General features: G+C 36.9%; 2 protein-coding genes across 12 annotated transcripts in view; both read left to right on the top strand.

Moving 5' to 3' along the window:
• The first annotated feature begins 122 nt into the window (after positions 1 to 122).
• trmu (tRNA 5-methylaminomethyl-2-thiouridylate methyltransferase) lies at positions 123 to 7,318 on the top strand. The gene is made up of 11 exons (XM_079623788.1): positions 123 to 368; positions 783 to 948; positions 1,040 to 1,146; positions 1,797 to 1,919; positions 2,344 to 2,516; positions 2,708 to 2,761; positions 3,372 to 3,438; positions 4,499 to 4,599; positions 4,719 to 4,863; positions 5,358 to 5,440; positions 6,296 to 7,318. The coding sequence occupies exons 1-11, from the start codon at positions 287 to 289 to the stop codon at positions 6,443 to 6,445; spliced, it is 1,251 nt and encodes a 416-aa protein (XP_079479914.1). The 5' UTR covers positions 123 to 286; the 3' UTR covers positions 6,446 to 7,318.
• A 1,341-nt stretch (positions 7,319 to 8,659) lies between these two features.
• celsr1a (cadherin EGF LAG seven-pass G-type receptor 1a) overlaps positions 8,660 to 14,739 on the top strand; it is a 94,012-nt gene continuing 87,932 nt past the window's right edge. For all 11 annotated transcript variants that reach the window (XM_079622250.1, XM_079622246.1, XM_079622249.1 and 8 more), the window contains exon 1: positions 8,660 to 12,332. In XM_079622250.1, the coding sequence (XP_079478376.1) occupies positions 8,780 to 12,332 (3,553 nt within the window). In that variant the 5' untranslated portion in view covers positions 8,660 to 8,779. The remainder of the gene's footprint in view (positions 12,333 to 14,739) is intronic.

Here is a 14,739-nt window from a genome sequence, read left to right on the forward strand (position 1 = left end):
AAGCAGATATTATTCCTTATCAAATCTGATTGCCATTCTACTTGTTATATTTCTGTGATATTTAAACGTCACGCGCTACTTGCAGTGTTACGGTTTAAAGTGTTCAACTAGGAACATTGCCCGGAACTATGGTTTTGTGTGTGTTGTTCTTTGTTTCCGACCGGTCATGATTTTGAAAAGAACTTTAATTATGGCGACCTTCATGGCACAGGCGTGAAATGTCTCATAATCTATTTTTACTTGTATAATTAAATTAATTTGAGCACATATATACTTAATATATGTTATGGGTGTAATTAGACATGTTGTGTGTGCTATGTCTGGAGGGGTTGACAGTTCTGTCAGTGCATTGTTACTCAAAAGAATGGGTAAGTTATCAGTGTATTAAAAATTAAACACAATTCTAACGTTACACATTTTTATTTACAGTCCAGTTCACGGAGCACATTAAGAGCATCATCATAAACTCTTTTGTATGTGCTATTATGTTGTGCTTATTATATTCAATACTGGATTGTAAGTTAGATTGTATTGTAGCAATAATAATAAAGTATTCGGGTTAATAATAAAGTAGACACTTATATATGTCTGAAAGTAACTATTATTTATCTGTCATTGAATTAGATACGAATGTTAAAGGAAGCTGTGTTTATTTTAAAGACATAATAAACTGTTTATGTTTAAAATGATACAACAGTTTATACAGTATACAAGACACCTTCTGGTTTCCATACTAGCATCATATGGTTGTGGATATATGACATCTCTTTGTCTGCCATCAGGCTATCATGTGACTGGTGTGTTCATGAAAAACTGGGACTCTCAGGATGAGAAAGGCGTCTGTTCATCTGAGAGAGACTGTGAAGATGCGTATAAAGTGTGTAAGATGCTGGATATGCCTTTCCACCAGGTCTCGTATATTAAAGAATACTGGCATGAAGTATTTAGGTAAATATAGCAGTTGTTTTAAGTCAAGTAAATTCAAAATGTTGTGCTTAGTTTGTTAATATTCTCTCATTTTTATTCTTTATGTTTGCAGTAATCTTCTCAGGGAATATGAGAAGGGCAGAACCCCAAATCCAGACATAATGTGTAACAAACACATCAAGTTTAAGCACTTCTATCAGTATGCAGTTAATACCTTGGGTAAGTTAATTGGACTTTTTGTAAATATATATAATATAGAAATATAATATATCATATAATATATAATTGTTTAAATATATATATATATATATATATATATATATTTTACACAGTACACATAAGTACTGTATATTATACAAAATAATTATTCATAATACACATACATATATTATGTAAACACACTTTTATTTTGGATGCGATTAATCATGATTAATCGTTTCACAGCCCTAATATGTATATATTGATTATATATTGATATATTTATATTGATAATTATATATCAATATATATATATATATATATTAGGGCTGTGAAACGATTAATCATGATTAATCGCATCCAAAATAAAAGTGTGTTTACATAATATATGTATGTGTATTATGAATAATTATTTTGTATATATAAATACACACACATGCATGTATACATTTAAGACAAATGTATTTAATATAAAATATTTATATATAATAATTATATACAAACTTTTATTTTGGATGAGATTAATCGTTTCACAGCCATGTGTGTGTGTGTGTGTGTGTGTGTGTGTGTGTGATGATTTGTGCTTTTTTGACAAAAAATGTAACAGGACACCAGTCTTTGTTATTCGTGGAACTTTGGTGTCTGTCATATTTAGTCTTATTTGACAACAGGTGCTGATGCCATAGCAACGGGACACTATGCCCGGACATCCCAGGAGGATGAGGAGGTTTTTCAACAGAAGCACGTTCCGCCTCCCAGAACCCTCTTCAGAGACCGCTTTGAAATTAGAAAGCGTAAGTGTAACATCTGTCCATATGATGTAGAGCACAGGGAAAGTCATTTTAATTTGTTTTATTTTCAGTATCGAATCAAAATGTCTAAATAAGTGATGAAAATAATCCTTTCCAGACACTAGTAAAAAATATATATTTTAATTTAATTGCAGAAAAAAACAAATCCAACCATGATGTATACTTAAAATTGTATACTTGTGTATACTTACACTTACAATTAATATAAATATTAAAAAAAAAAGGCTTTTTTTTATGCAAAATATAAATTCTCATAATTTTCTTTCGATTTTTGGAGTGAGGTATGGACAGTGATATTTCTTGACATAAAAAAAGAAAAATGATGTTAGCTGTATTTGTGTTCATGTCAGTTGTATGTGTGATTTGTTTCAGAATTGACCTTTAATCTCCTTCTGAATCTCATTAGCTGCGCGGCTCTATCAGGGAGCTGATCGCGTGAAAGACCAGACGTTCTTCCTCAGTCAGATCTCCCAGGATGCTTTGCGGCACACACTATTCCCCTTAGCTGGTCTAACCAAAGACTTCGTGAAGAAGATCGCTGCTGAGGCCAGCTTCCAGCATGTTCTGAAGAAAAAAGAGGTACTGTAATAAATCAATCCCTCTTTCAAGTCACTCATCTCTGTCACAGGAGACTTGACACTCAGTAGTGTTCGGTGTAATGAATGTAATATAATCCACTGTATTAATGATTAAATGATACAAAAATGTCTGCTAAATGACTACATGTAATTGTAAATGCAATTAATTTAATCTCCTTTCCCCCTCGGAAGAGCATGGGAATCTGTTTCATTGGAGAAAGAGATTTTGAGAACTTTATTCTTGAGGTACGTTCTTGCTTAAAACTGTACGTATAAGGAATGTATTGACGGCCTCTTGTTTTTTTAAAGCAATAAAAACACAAATCTCATGCTCTTTGTAATGAAAACTACAACAGTTCAGCCCTGTTATCAAAGTTATTGTAAGAAAAAATATAATCAACAACAATTTTTCTTTAATTTATAGAAAGTATTTGTTAATTAATAACAGATTTGGTCCTAAATGATCTAGCCTTCACCTATAGCTTAATTTAGGCTAAATTTGCAACCCTGTTACCTTTTGCGACCTATTATAATCCGGTTACTGTATATATTTTGTTTGTCTTTTCTTGAGCATTTATGTTTATTGCACAAATATCTGACATTTAAACTGTATTAAACATTTAGTAACAGGGTTGCAAAAAAGGCAAATATCTCGAAATTAAACCAATCTTTACCTTCTAAGGTTTATGAACAATATTTTCCACAAATTAAAACCCTCCTTTGACGGTTTGTTGAAATCTTTTTAAGAGTTTCAGACTTTATTTGGCACTGTATTTTTTATTATTGCCATTATTCAATATACATATATATTACAGTTACCTAATATTGTACTTTTTTCCCCATGTCGATTTTACAGTACTTGGAGCCCAAACCAGGAAACTTTGTTTCTATTGAAGATGGGAAGATCATGGGGCAGCATAAAGGTGAACATTAATTATGTTGGCTTGACAAACCAAAATAATAATAATAATTCATTACATTTATATAGCGCTTATCTCTGCACTCAACGCACATAGAAGGGGGAATCTCCTCCTCCACCACCAATGATGCAGTTTTAATACTGATCTACTATTATATTATCTACTAAAATACTGATCTACTACGAGCTTCTTTTTTTCTGAGACAAAGTTTTCTAACAGTATATCTTCCTAGAGCTTTTAAAACTAAAACCAACAAAAGTGGGTCAGACTTTTCTGACTCGGGTTGCTATATCTTTTCTAATTGATCCGACTTTGGGAATTCCTGTATTGGACTTATGAGCATTCCCAAATTCCTTTTATTGTGCTAAATCATGCTAGAAACATGCTAGTAGTGTGTTACATCATGTTAGGAATGTGACAATCACGCTAGCAATGTGGTAAATTATGCTGGCAATGTGTTAAATCATGTTAGGAACATGTTACATCATGCTAGCAATGTGCTAAATCATGTTAGCAACGTGGTTAATTATGCTAGCAACATGTTAGCAATGTGTTAAATCATGTTAGGAAAATGTTACATCATGTTAGGAATATGTTACATGTTACCAATGTGACAATCATGCTAGCAACATGCTAAATCATGTTAGCAACGTGGTAAATTATGCTAGCAATGTGGTAAATTATGCTGGCAACATGTTAGCAATGTGATAAATCATGTTAGCAATGTGACAATCATGTTAGCAATGTGGTAAATGATGCTAGCAACATGCTAAATCATGTTAGGAACACGGTAAAACATGCTAGCAACATTCATTCATGTTAGAAATATGCCTGCATGTCAGCAACTTGCTAAACATGTTAGAAATGTGCTAGAACATGTTAATAACATTTGATTGACGACTTCAAATTTCAAGCTTTTCAAAGTTATTTCAAACTTTAAGACAATGCTTTGTCAAGCCAACATCAAAGTTTGTCATCAAACCTTACTCATCTAGATTGTTGATGTTCTGCTACATCGTGTCTGAAACTGCATGCCTGATGCACACAATACTATACTTCACAGGCTGGTTCACATTAACACTGGGTCAGAGGGCGAGAATAGGAGGGCAAGAAGACCCTTGGTTTGTAGTTGATAAAGATATCACTACCGGTGATGTATTTGTGGTGAGTTACACAATTTGGATGCTTCATATTACATCGTTCATGTAGATTTGTTTAGCTAAGAAAGGACCAAATATGACTCTTCAGGTCGATTGCTTTGTAAAATATGGCGACTCTTGCAGGGTCCAACCACTAACCACCCAGCACTGTTACGAGACACACTACAGACAGACCGCTTCCATTGGATCGCAGAAGAGCCGCCCGTTGAACTTGTCCACACTCAGATGATGGAATGTCACTTCCGTTTCAACAATCGGATGCCTTTGAGTGAGTCACCTTTCTTTTTTCTTTTCTTTTTTACCCAGAATTATTAGAAAATGGGTTGGTTGAAAAAGTTATGTAAGTGCCACCACACTACAACAACCAGCAGCCAATATTTCTCTCCGTTTTGTCAACAGAAATGTTGTTTTAGTATTATTTATACTATTTATTCATATTTATTTATTATTATTTTTCTTTTTTTTAGTTTAAGTTTTAGTAATTTTGTATGTCCTTTGGACAATATTATTTGTTTTTTTTTATTTCTATTTAGCTTTCATTTATTTGTATTTATTTATTTTTAACTTCAGTTTTAGTGATTATAGCACTTCAACTTACAAATGATTTAATTTCATTAAGTTGCCAAAGCAACAATTTTAAGTTTCAATATTTTCATCTAATATATATATATATATTTTTTTCAATTAACATAAACAATTTTTTTTTCTTTTTTTTACAATAAGACAAAAACAGTGCTTATATAAACATCTTGTTTCTTTCAGCTCCATGCACGGTAACTTTGAATCTTGATGGGTCGGTGTGGGTAATGATGAAAGAGCCATTGAGAGCAATGACACCTGGGCAGGTAATCCAGAAATATCTACACCGTGGCAGAATGAATCTTAACTTTCCTGACGTGTCGGTATAAATCATTTACTTTTGCTTTTGCTTTTACACTAGATAAAAAAACAAAACAAAAAAACTTTAAAGTGCGCCTATTGTGCTATTTGGAATGTTTCCTACAATAGGTTTACATGCACCTAAGGGTCAAAAAACACATATTTTCTCATAATATACATTACACTACGTAATTTCTCAAAGAGTCTGAAACGGCTCATTCTAAACCCCTCTGATTGGCCAAATGACCCAGTCTGTTGTGATTTGGTCTAACACTCACAGTGTGTGTCGGAAACAAAACGTCCATTACCATATATGAATTTCAGCTCTTCCTCGGCACTTGATACGAACACTAACCGTTTTTTCCGCATCAATTCCGGCGCGTGTCCTCATCCTTTTGAAATGCATGCGAAGTGTATTCACATCACAGAAAACAGCGTCTTCTCGACACGTCAACAACACGAACCAAACTCTTCCAGGCCTCAACTACAACTCAGTGTTTGACGGTCTGAGTTGTATTTGTTAATAAACATCCAATGAAGACCATAGGCTGGCATTATGCAAATGTGTTACGTTGTTGTAGATCTGTAACAGGAAATGAGACTCAATTGCTGACGACTCGTTTCAGTAATTCAGAACCGATTCTTTCTTTTAAGAGAAAATAAGTTTATTTGTGGTGCACTTTGATCTTTTAAACTTTGCAGAGCTTAGGCCACAGTTAGAATAATGAACTGTGTTACTGTGTTAAAATCATGGAAAGGACATTTTTGGGGCACTGATTATTGTTTATTTGAACTTCCACTCCATATTCTTTGCTTTGCAGTTTGCTGTGCTATATAAGGGAGATGAGTGTTTGGGCAGTGGGAAGATCATTCGTCTGGGACCCACAAAATTCACTCTTCAGAAAGGTCAAAACTGCACGAACTGCCACCCTGAAGACACAGACCACCAACACCCAGAGCCCGTCCGCTGAGACGCAGCACACCTCTGATGTCTTGTGGACAATAGCAAGATCTCGACAGGCTCGTGCTCTCAGTATTTACAGACTGGGAGAACATACACAAACTTTGATAGTGTTTTGAATATGCCATTTTTATTCGAATTGTGATTAATTTGGGAAATTGTAATTTATTTGTATAATATAAATACTGATTAATGATTACTGGATTACTTGTTTTGTATTTTTTTTTAAAGATTTTATAAATGTGAATGGTTTTAGTGCCTTTATTGTGCACCACTTCCTGATCTATGCAAAGCCATGGTTACGACTGTTACAGTGTTTTACTTTACCAATAGAGGGCGTAAGAGCATCATTTATACATTTGTGAAACTCCAAAAATTAGAATATCGTGCAAAAGTTAATTTATTCCAGTAATTCAACTTAAAAGGTGAAACTATATATTATATAGACTCATTACATGCAAAGTGAGATATTTAATGTCTTTATTTATCATTTTGATGATTATGGCTATGAAAACCTTTTCACAATATTCTAATTTTGAATTTGGGGTTTTCATAAGCTGTAAACCATAATCATCAAAATTAGAATAAATAAAGGCTTGAAATATCTCACTTTGCATGTAATGAGTCTATATAATATATTAGTTTCACCTTTTAATTTAATTATGGAAATAAATGAACTTTTGCACGATATTCTAATTTTTCGAGTTTTAACTGTAGCTGGTGCTGCTGGACAAATTCAATATTCCTCAAATTTTATTGTTTATGCTGCACACACAATACTAAATTAATTGGAAATTAACATATTTAATCTATACGTAGGCAGACAATTGCAGTATATTATAGAACTGGTTAAGATTTTTTGCTGTTTTAAAATAGGATTTAGAATAAAATTTTGACCTGGTAGTAATATAAAGATTAGAATATATATATATATATATATATATATATATATATATATATATATATATATATATATATATATATATATAATACCATATGTTTGGGGTTTGGTCAAAATTCCTTATCTGGGAGTTTTTAAATGTCTGATGAAAGAGGACATTAAGTGTATTGTTTTATTATAATAATTAGCAAATGTTGTTAATAAATGTTTTACGAAAATGTAGTTTTCAAAGCAGAGTGATTTTATTTGAGAAGAAATACACTTTTTTTCTATATTGAAGGGAGTCACTGCATGTTTTCACAGGAGACACTACATTGAATTTAAGGTGAAAGAAAATAAGGGTATTTGTACATAAAGTGCACAGTAAAATAAAATAAAAACACATCAAATAAGGCTATGAAAATACATTGCATACAAACAAATCACCCTCTAATATCTGCCGTAGAACAATTGCAAATATATCTGTATTGCACTATGTGTGGAAAAACGAACTCAAGAACGACAAAAATAAGTGGATTGTTTTTTTTTATAACTGGGTCCTATGAATTTTGTTTTGCGCCAAAACATATTTTAATGTTTAAAACCGAAATTCTAAAACTTTTTCTAAGGTCTCATGTGTAAGGGATTGTGAAGGGTTTTACATGTAATATGTCCACTGTTTAATTAGCCTATAATAGCTGTATTGTGGTATACTGGTGCAAACAATGGCTTCTATGGTGTTTTTGTAATAGTTTGTAGGCTATGGATAAATAATTTATTTTTACTGTAGGCTACTCATAGCGAATAACATAGAGAATCCAGCATTGATAACTCTATTACTTTACAGCCGCTTGTCAACTGAGTGATTTAAACACGTGGTGTGAATTAATGTCACTTTAGTAGACAAAAAGCAGAAAACTTGATCTCAGTAGTCTATAAACTTTAAGCGAGCGACTCAACGCAACCAACTAAAATACAAACTATCCATTATAAATTACATTGTAAACGGCGTTTATTTATAATGAAAGCATTCACGTCCACAACATGCAGACAGTCGCGTGAAACTGTTTAATCGTGAAACTTCATTTATTTGGCTATAATAGGAGTTCTAGTTTGACGCGCCGCGTCGCTCGCTTAAGAAAAGTCGCAAAAGAACCAAGGAATACGCAGCGGTGAATAACAATAGTTGAATTTCCATGAGAGTTATTCTTTAGTTCTGAGAGGAGGTGCAGTGCAGGTTTATGTTAATGACTGTGTGTGTGTGTGTGTGTGTGTGTGTGCGGGGGGGAGAGACGCGCACGCACGGAGCCATTTTGTTCTCATTTAAAACTTAACGTGGGTAATGCCACTTGGCTCCATGGATACCAGCCTGACAAACTGTGTTTTCTGCTGTTAAAAAGCTACAATGAAGGATAAAAGAAGGTCGACGTGCCGGCAGAAGGAGAGCTGACGTGTTTTTTCTTCATGTTTTGTGGAGTTTTGTACACCATGGATTTGGTAATGCGTTGGTTATTATGGGTTCACCTTCTCCTCTGCGCTCCTCTCATGGGATGTTTTGACTTGCACCTCTCGGAGACTTTACATTCTGGAGCGGTTCTTGCCAATTTGTCACTTGGACCAGGTTGGACTTATAAAATAGACAGGACTTTAACTTCCAAGTACATTGGGAACTTTATTCAAGTGGATTGGAGAGATGGAGTCGTGCGTTTAAATGGAGAGGTGGACTGTGCGCGCGCCCATCAGAGCGCGCTGCCTCTTTATTTTAAAATGACATCATTAACAACTGAAGGACTGGTTAACGCACATTTTAATGTATTTGTACACGGACGCAATTGCGTGTTCAAATATAAAAGGAAGAGAGTGAGTAAGCCTGATATTAACGTGGACTGCATTTATAACTTGGGACTAACTTCCTGCTTTTCTCCAGGTGATTTACTCCTTAATTTTAAGGACTATTTACCTGTCTTCACAAGACACTCTGGCGTTTTTGCTTCTTCTTGCACCTCAGACCACCTGAATGTGTTTTTGCGTAACGGGACTTTACTTGTGAAGGACGCGTACTGTTTGGAGACGGACTTGAGACGCTTTAAAAACACTGTTCGCTGTTCGTTTCGCGATTCAAACGGTGAGCCCTTCTCTTTGTGCCTTACATTACGATTCGCTTCAATCCAAACTTCATTATTAAATTCTATGCAATACGTATCAAATCAATGGAAACCGAGAATAAAGCGAGCAGCGAACTCAGCCCCTCAGTTTCAGTTAGCGAACTACCGGATTTCAGTGCCCGAGAACGAGCCTGCGGGGACGCGCGTCATTGCCCTCAAAGCGACTGACAGCGACCCTGGAGACGCGGGAAAGATCGAGTATGGCATGGAAGCATTATTCGACAGCCGTTCTAAGGACTTCTTTCGGATAGACACTCAAACCGGCATCATCGAGACTGTCCAGCCCTTAGATAGAGAAGTTAAAGACACACACGTTTTTAAAGTCACAGCTACTGATAATGGCACGCCGCGACGCGCAGCCACGTCATCCCTGACCGTTACAGTAAGTGACACCAACGACCACGCACCCGTTTTTGAGCAGAATGAATATAGGGTTAGGATAAGGGAAAATATGGAAGTTGGTTTTGAGGTGATTACAGTAAGGGCGACAGATGGAGATGCACCATCCAATGCAAACATGATATATAAGATTGTGAATGGCGAAGGTGTTAATTCCGGGTTTGAAATTGATTCCCGGAATGGACTGGTTAAGATTCGGTTGCGTCCAGACAGAGAAACCATGGCCCAGTATCAATTGATAGTAGAGGCCAATGACCAAGGAAAGGACCCTGGACCCCGCAGCGCTACTGCGACAGTGTACATCACAGTTGAAGATGAAAATGACAATTACCCTCAGTTTAGTGAGAAGAGATATGTAGTTCAGGTGCCGGAAAATGTGGTAATTAACACTAAAGTGGCCCAGGTTGAAGCCTCTGACCGAGACGAGGGCAATAACGGTAGGGTTCATTACAGTATAATCAGCGGCAACGTAAAAGGTCAGTTCTTCATTCACACCCCAACCGGAACCATTGATGTCATCAGCCCCCTGGACTACGAAATGATCAGAGAGTATAATTTACGCATAAAGGCACAGGATGGAGGCAGGCCTCCTCTTATTAACGGCACCGGCATTGTTGTCGTCCAAGTTGTGGATGTGAACGACAATGCTCCCATGTTTGTAAGCACTCCTTTCCAAGCCACCGTTTTAGAGAACGTGCCCATTGGATATTCTGTTATTCACATTCAGGCCATTGACTCTGACTCTGGCGAAAACGCCCGTTTGGATTACCGCCTCACAGACACCACTCCTGGTTTCCCCTTCACCATCAATAATAGCACTGGATGGGTAACAGTCAGTACTGAGCTGGACCGGGAAACCACTGAGTATTACACCTTCGGAGTGGAAGCCAGAGACAATGGATTTCCGGTGATGTCGTCCTCAGCAAGCGTTAGCATCACCGTCCTAGATGTGAACGACAACGTCCCTACGTTCACTGAGAAGGAGTACTCGCTGAAAATCAATGAAGATGCGGTTGTAGGGTCCAGTGTGTTAACTGTCACAGCTCTGGACCGTGATGTAAACAGCGTGGTCACCTATCAGATCTCCAGTGGTAACACGCGAAACCGGTTTGCCATCACTAGTCAAAGCGGAGGTGGACTCATCACGCTGGCGTTGCCGTTAGATTACAAAAAGGAACGGCAGTACGTTCTGACTGTCACCGCCTCTGACGGTACACGCTTTGACAACGTACAGGTGTTCATCAACGTAACTGATGCTAACACTCACAGACCCGTGTTCCAGAGCGCCAGCTACCATCAGACCTTCAGCGAGGACCAACCCATTGGATCAACTGTTGTGGTAATCAGCGCGACGGATGAGGACACGGGTGAGAATGCACGTATTACCTACATCATGGAGGACAACGTACCACAGTTTAAGATTGATCCGGACACAGGTGCCATCACCACACAGATGGAGATCGACTATGAAGATCTAGCCTCCTACACACTCGCCATCACCGCCAATGACAATGGAATCCCACAGAAGTCTGACACCACGTATGTGGAAATTATGGTTCTGGACGCCAATGATAACACTCCACAGTTTGGGAGGGACAAATACCAGGGATCCGTGTTGGAAGATGCTCCTCTGATGACCAGCGTGCTCCAGATATCTGCTTCCGACAGGGACTCGGGGTCTAACGGACGTGTGAGCTACACCTTTCAAGGAGGCGACGATGGGGAAGGAGACTTCATGATTGAGCAGTACTCTGGAATTATCCGAATCAACCGGAAGCTGGACAGAGAGAACATTCCAGTCTATAACTTGAAGGCCTTTGCTGTAGATAAAGGTTTTCCTTCTCTCAAAGCAGCAGTGGAGATCCAGATCTCTGTGTTGGACATCAATGACAATGCTCCTGTTTTTGAGAAGAATGAACTGTTCATTGACGTCAAAGAAAACAGCCCTGTTGATTCGGTGGTCGCCCGAATCATCGCCATGGACCCTGACGAAGGCACCAACGCTCAGATATTGTACCAAATTCTGGCAGGAAATAACCCTGAGGTCTTTGACTTGGATATGTTGACTGGAGACATAAAGTTGCTTATGGATTTGGACTACGAGACCAAACGGGAGTACGTCATACAAGTGCAGGCCACGTCTGCACCTCTGGTCAGCAGCGCAATCGTCCACATCCGAGTGGTGGACGTCAATGACAACGATCCGGTCCTGCAGAATTTTGAGATTATCTTCAACAACTACGTCACCAACAAATCCAATAGCTTTCCGTCTGGGATTATAGGAAAGGTACCAGCTCACGACCCAGATGTGTCAGATAAACTCAAGTATAGCTTCATTGAAGGAAATGAGCTGAGTTTGCTGATTCTAAACTCGGATACCGGAGAGCTAAAACTCAGCAAAGATCTGGATAACAACAGACCTCTGGAGGCCACCATGAAAGTGTCTGTCACAGGTCAGTTAACTTCCATTTGTTTATTTTGCATGAACTGTTTTTGCCTGTAATGACTCTTTAAATTTGAGATTTTCCAGTGTAGAAAGGTAAGAAAAACCGAATTTGATACAAACTAATATGTATTATGTCACTTAAATATATTGGGTTGAAGTCCATGATGGAGCTGCTGCTCCGATTAGCTGCATATTTTCAGTGTGCGTTTGCTGCAGGCTGAATTACAATCCTGTTCTTCTGCTTATGAGGTGTTTGTTAGAGACGTTGAAGAAGGCAAAAACTGTTTGTGTGAGAATGAGTTATCGGTTCACTCGATTCACTGTTATATCGAGATCCCGGTTAGTATTCTGTTGTAAAATGTTTGAGATGAGCAGCACATTATTATTGTTATATGCAATGTTTGAGATGTGCAACACATTATTATTGTTGAATTATGTGCCTCTAAGTATGTGATGGCTGTGCACTTTTGGAGAAATGGTACTAAATATCATGAATTACTACTCACTGACAGATCACTGATATCTTTTCATTGTCTGGGATAATTTATTACAGTTTTGGTCAATGGCAATAGTATAAAAAGACCAAATATACGCTGTTTAATCGACCTGGCCAATATATATTTGTAAATGACTGGTGCTGAATAGATTTCAAATGATTATAATTGAACTGATTTAACCCTCTCGTGCTCTTTTTTTTAACGTAAATTTTTACATTTTGTTGTTTTTTAGAATTGTTCACTTTGTTGGAATGGTATGAAATTTGGTAAAGGTTTTGACACTTGCTATGTACACACACACACACACACACACACACACACACACACACACACACACACACACACACACACACACACACACACACACAAATCCTATAAAAAATAGTCACACTTCGTGGTCATTGTGGTCAATAATGACCGCATTTGAAATTAATGGGAGACAAATTTTATCTAGTGAAAACTTTTGGTTCTGCAGCCAAACAAAATCTTACTGAAAGCTATTTGTGGCTTTGATGTTCTTACAATTTTAGAGTAAAACTTGATTTTGAAAATATATATTTCATATAAAAAAAAAAAAATTGTATTTTTGTGCATTTTTCATAACAATACATGTAAAATTCTGTTACTTTTTTTAAGTTCTCTTTTTTAAACTTTTTTTCACTTCAGCCAAAAATCTGCCAAGTTTCGTCTTTGAAAACAGATCAAACTTAAGTCTGTGCTCTGAAGCATTCAAAAGTTTAAGTTTAAATTTTTATTTTCAGGTCAATGCTCAAAAAGTGAATAAATGGATTATAAATACAGCAGCGTAAATATAATTTTGTATAAAAAAAATACAAAATATTACATAAATAAAACATTATCAAGCTAAAATATAGTACATTCATTTCATAGACAAAAAAATAAAATCTGTCATTTTTGACCCACACACGAAGAGCATGGCTTGTTAGTGTGTTATTACAGTGCTTTATTATGATCATATCTGTGGCGGTGTTAGATTATACAATGCTAATATGTGCAGCCAGCCTCTTCAAATGGCATCAGCTTCTCAAATCTCACACTCTTCCTTCCCTGTTTCTGTCCACCTTTTCCATCTCTCTCTTCCTCCCACACACCGGCCTTCCTGTTAATTTGCAACTTGCAATTCAAACACATCTCGCAGAATACGGCTCTCTTGTCTGTGTTCTGTGGCTTTACGACCGTGTCTTTGTTGGTCTGATTGCCGGCCCTCTTCTGAATCTGCATGCTCATGGTCATTGTTGGGGTCGTAATGAGCCGCATTCATGCCATGCTCTCTCATTCATGACAAAGACACATCGGTTTCCATCGCCGTTGCAGTTCCCGCCCTCTTTTACCCCCTCAAATTCCACACAGATCTCTTTCTCTCTTGTCTAATAAACTAATGCATTTTATTCCTTGGACATACCCACATGTCAGATGTTAGGTAACCATTAACACTGGTTGTGTGACCTCTTCACCTCCAGCCCAGGGGAAAGGAAACGGCCCTAAAGGGAAAACATGTGACAGAGCTCTTAGCTGGTTTTTAACGGCTACCCTGGTCTATGAGTGAATTTAATCAGGTGTCTCAATTTCAGATTCACCCATCCTCAGAAAGGTAACAAATGTTCTTCGATCATGCGATATTTGGGTCTTAAGAAGACAGCTTAGACAGAAATAATTTACTTAAATATGGATTCTCCTTCTAGTATTTGCTATGTTGAGATATATCAGTTTAAATGTGTTTAAGTTTGCTATTGGTCAAACTTAAAGGGTTAGTTCACCCAAAAATTTAAATTCTGTCATCATTTACTCACCCTCATGTCGTTCCGAACCCATAAAACACAACTTTGGTTACTCTTAAAACCACAAATGAAGATGTTTTTAATGAAACCTAAGAGGTTTCTGTCCCTTCATTGAAAG

Source organism: Phoxinus phoxinus, assembly GCF_949152265.1.
Source record: "Phoxinus phoxinus genome assembly, chromosome: 9".
NCBI classification, from domain to species: Eukaryota; Metazoa; Chordata; class Actinopteri; order Cypriniformes; family Leuciscidae; genus Phoxinus; species Phoxinus phoxinus.

Coding starts and splice junctions, on each gene's coding strand:
- trmu (XM_079623788.1), top strand. CDS start 287: ATGGGTGTAATTAGACATGTTGTGTGTGCTATGTCTGGAGGGGTTGAC. Junction 2,517..2,707: donor ATGTTCTGAAGAAAAAAGAG/GTACTGTAATAA, acceptor CCCCCTCGGAAG/AGCATGGGAATCTGTTTCAT. Junction 4,600..4,718: donor CTACCGGTGATGTATTTGTG/GTGAGTTACACA, acceptor CGACTCTTGCAG/GGTCCAACCACTAACCACCC.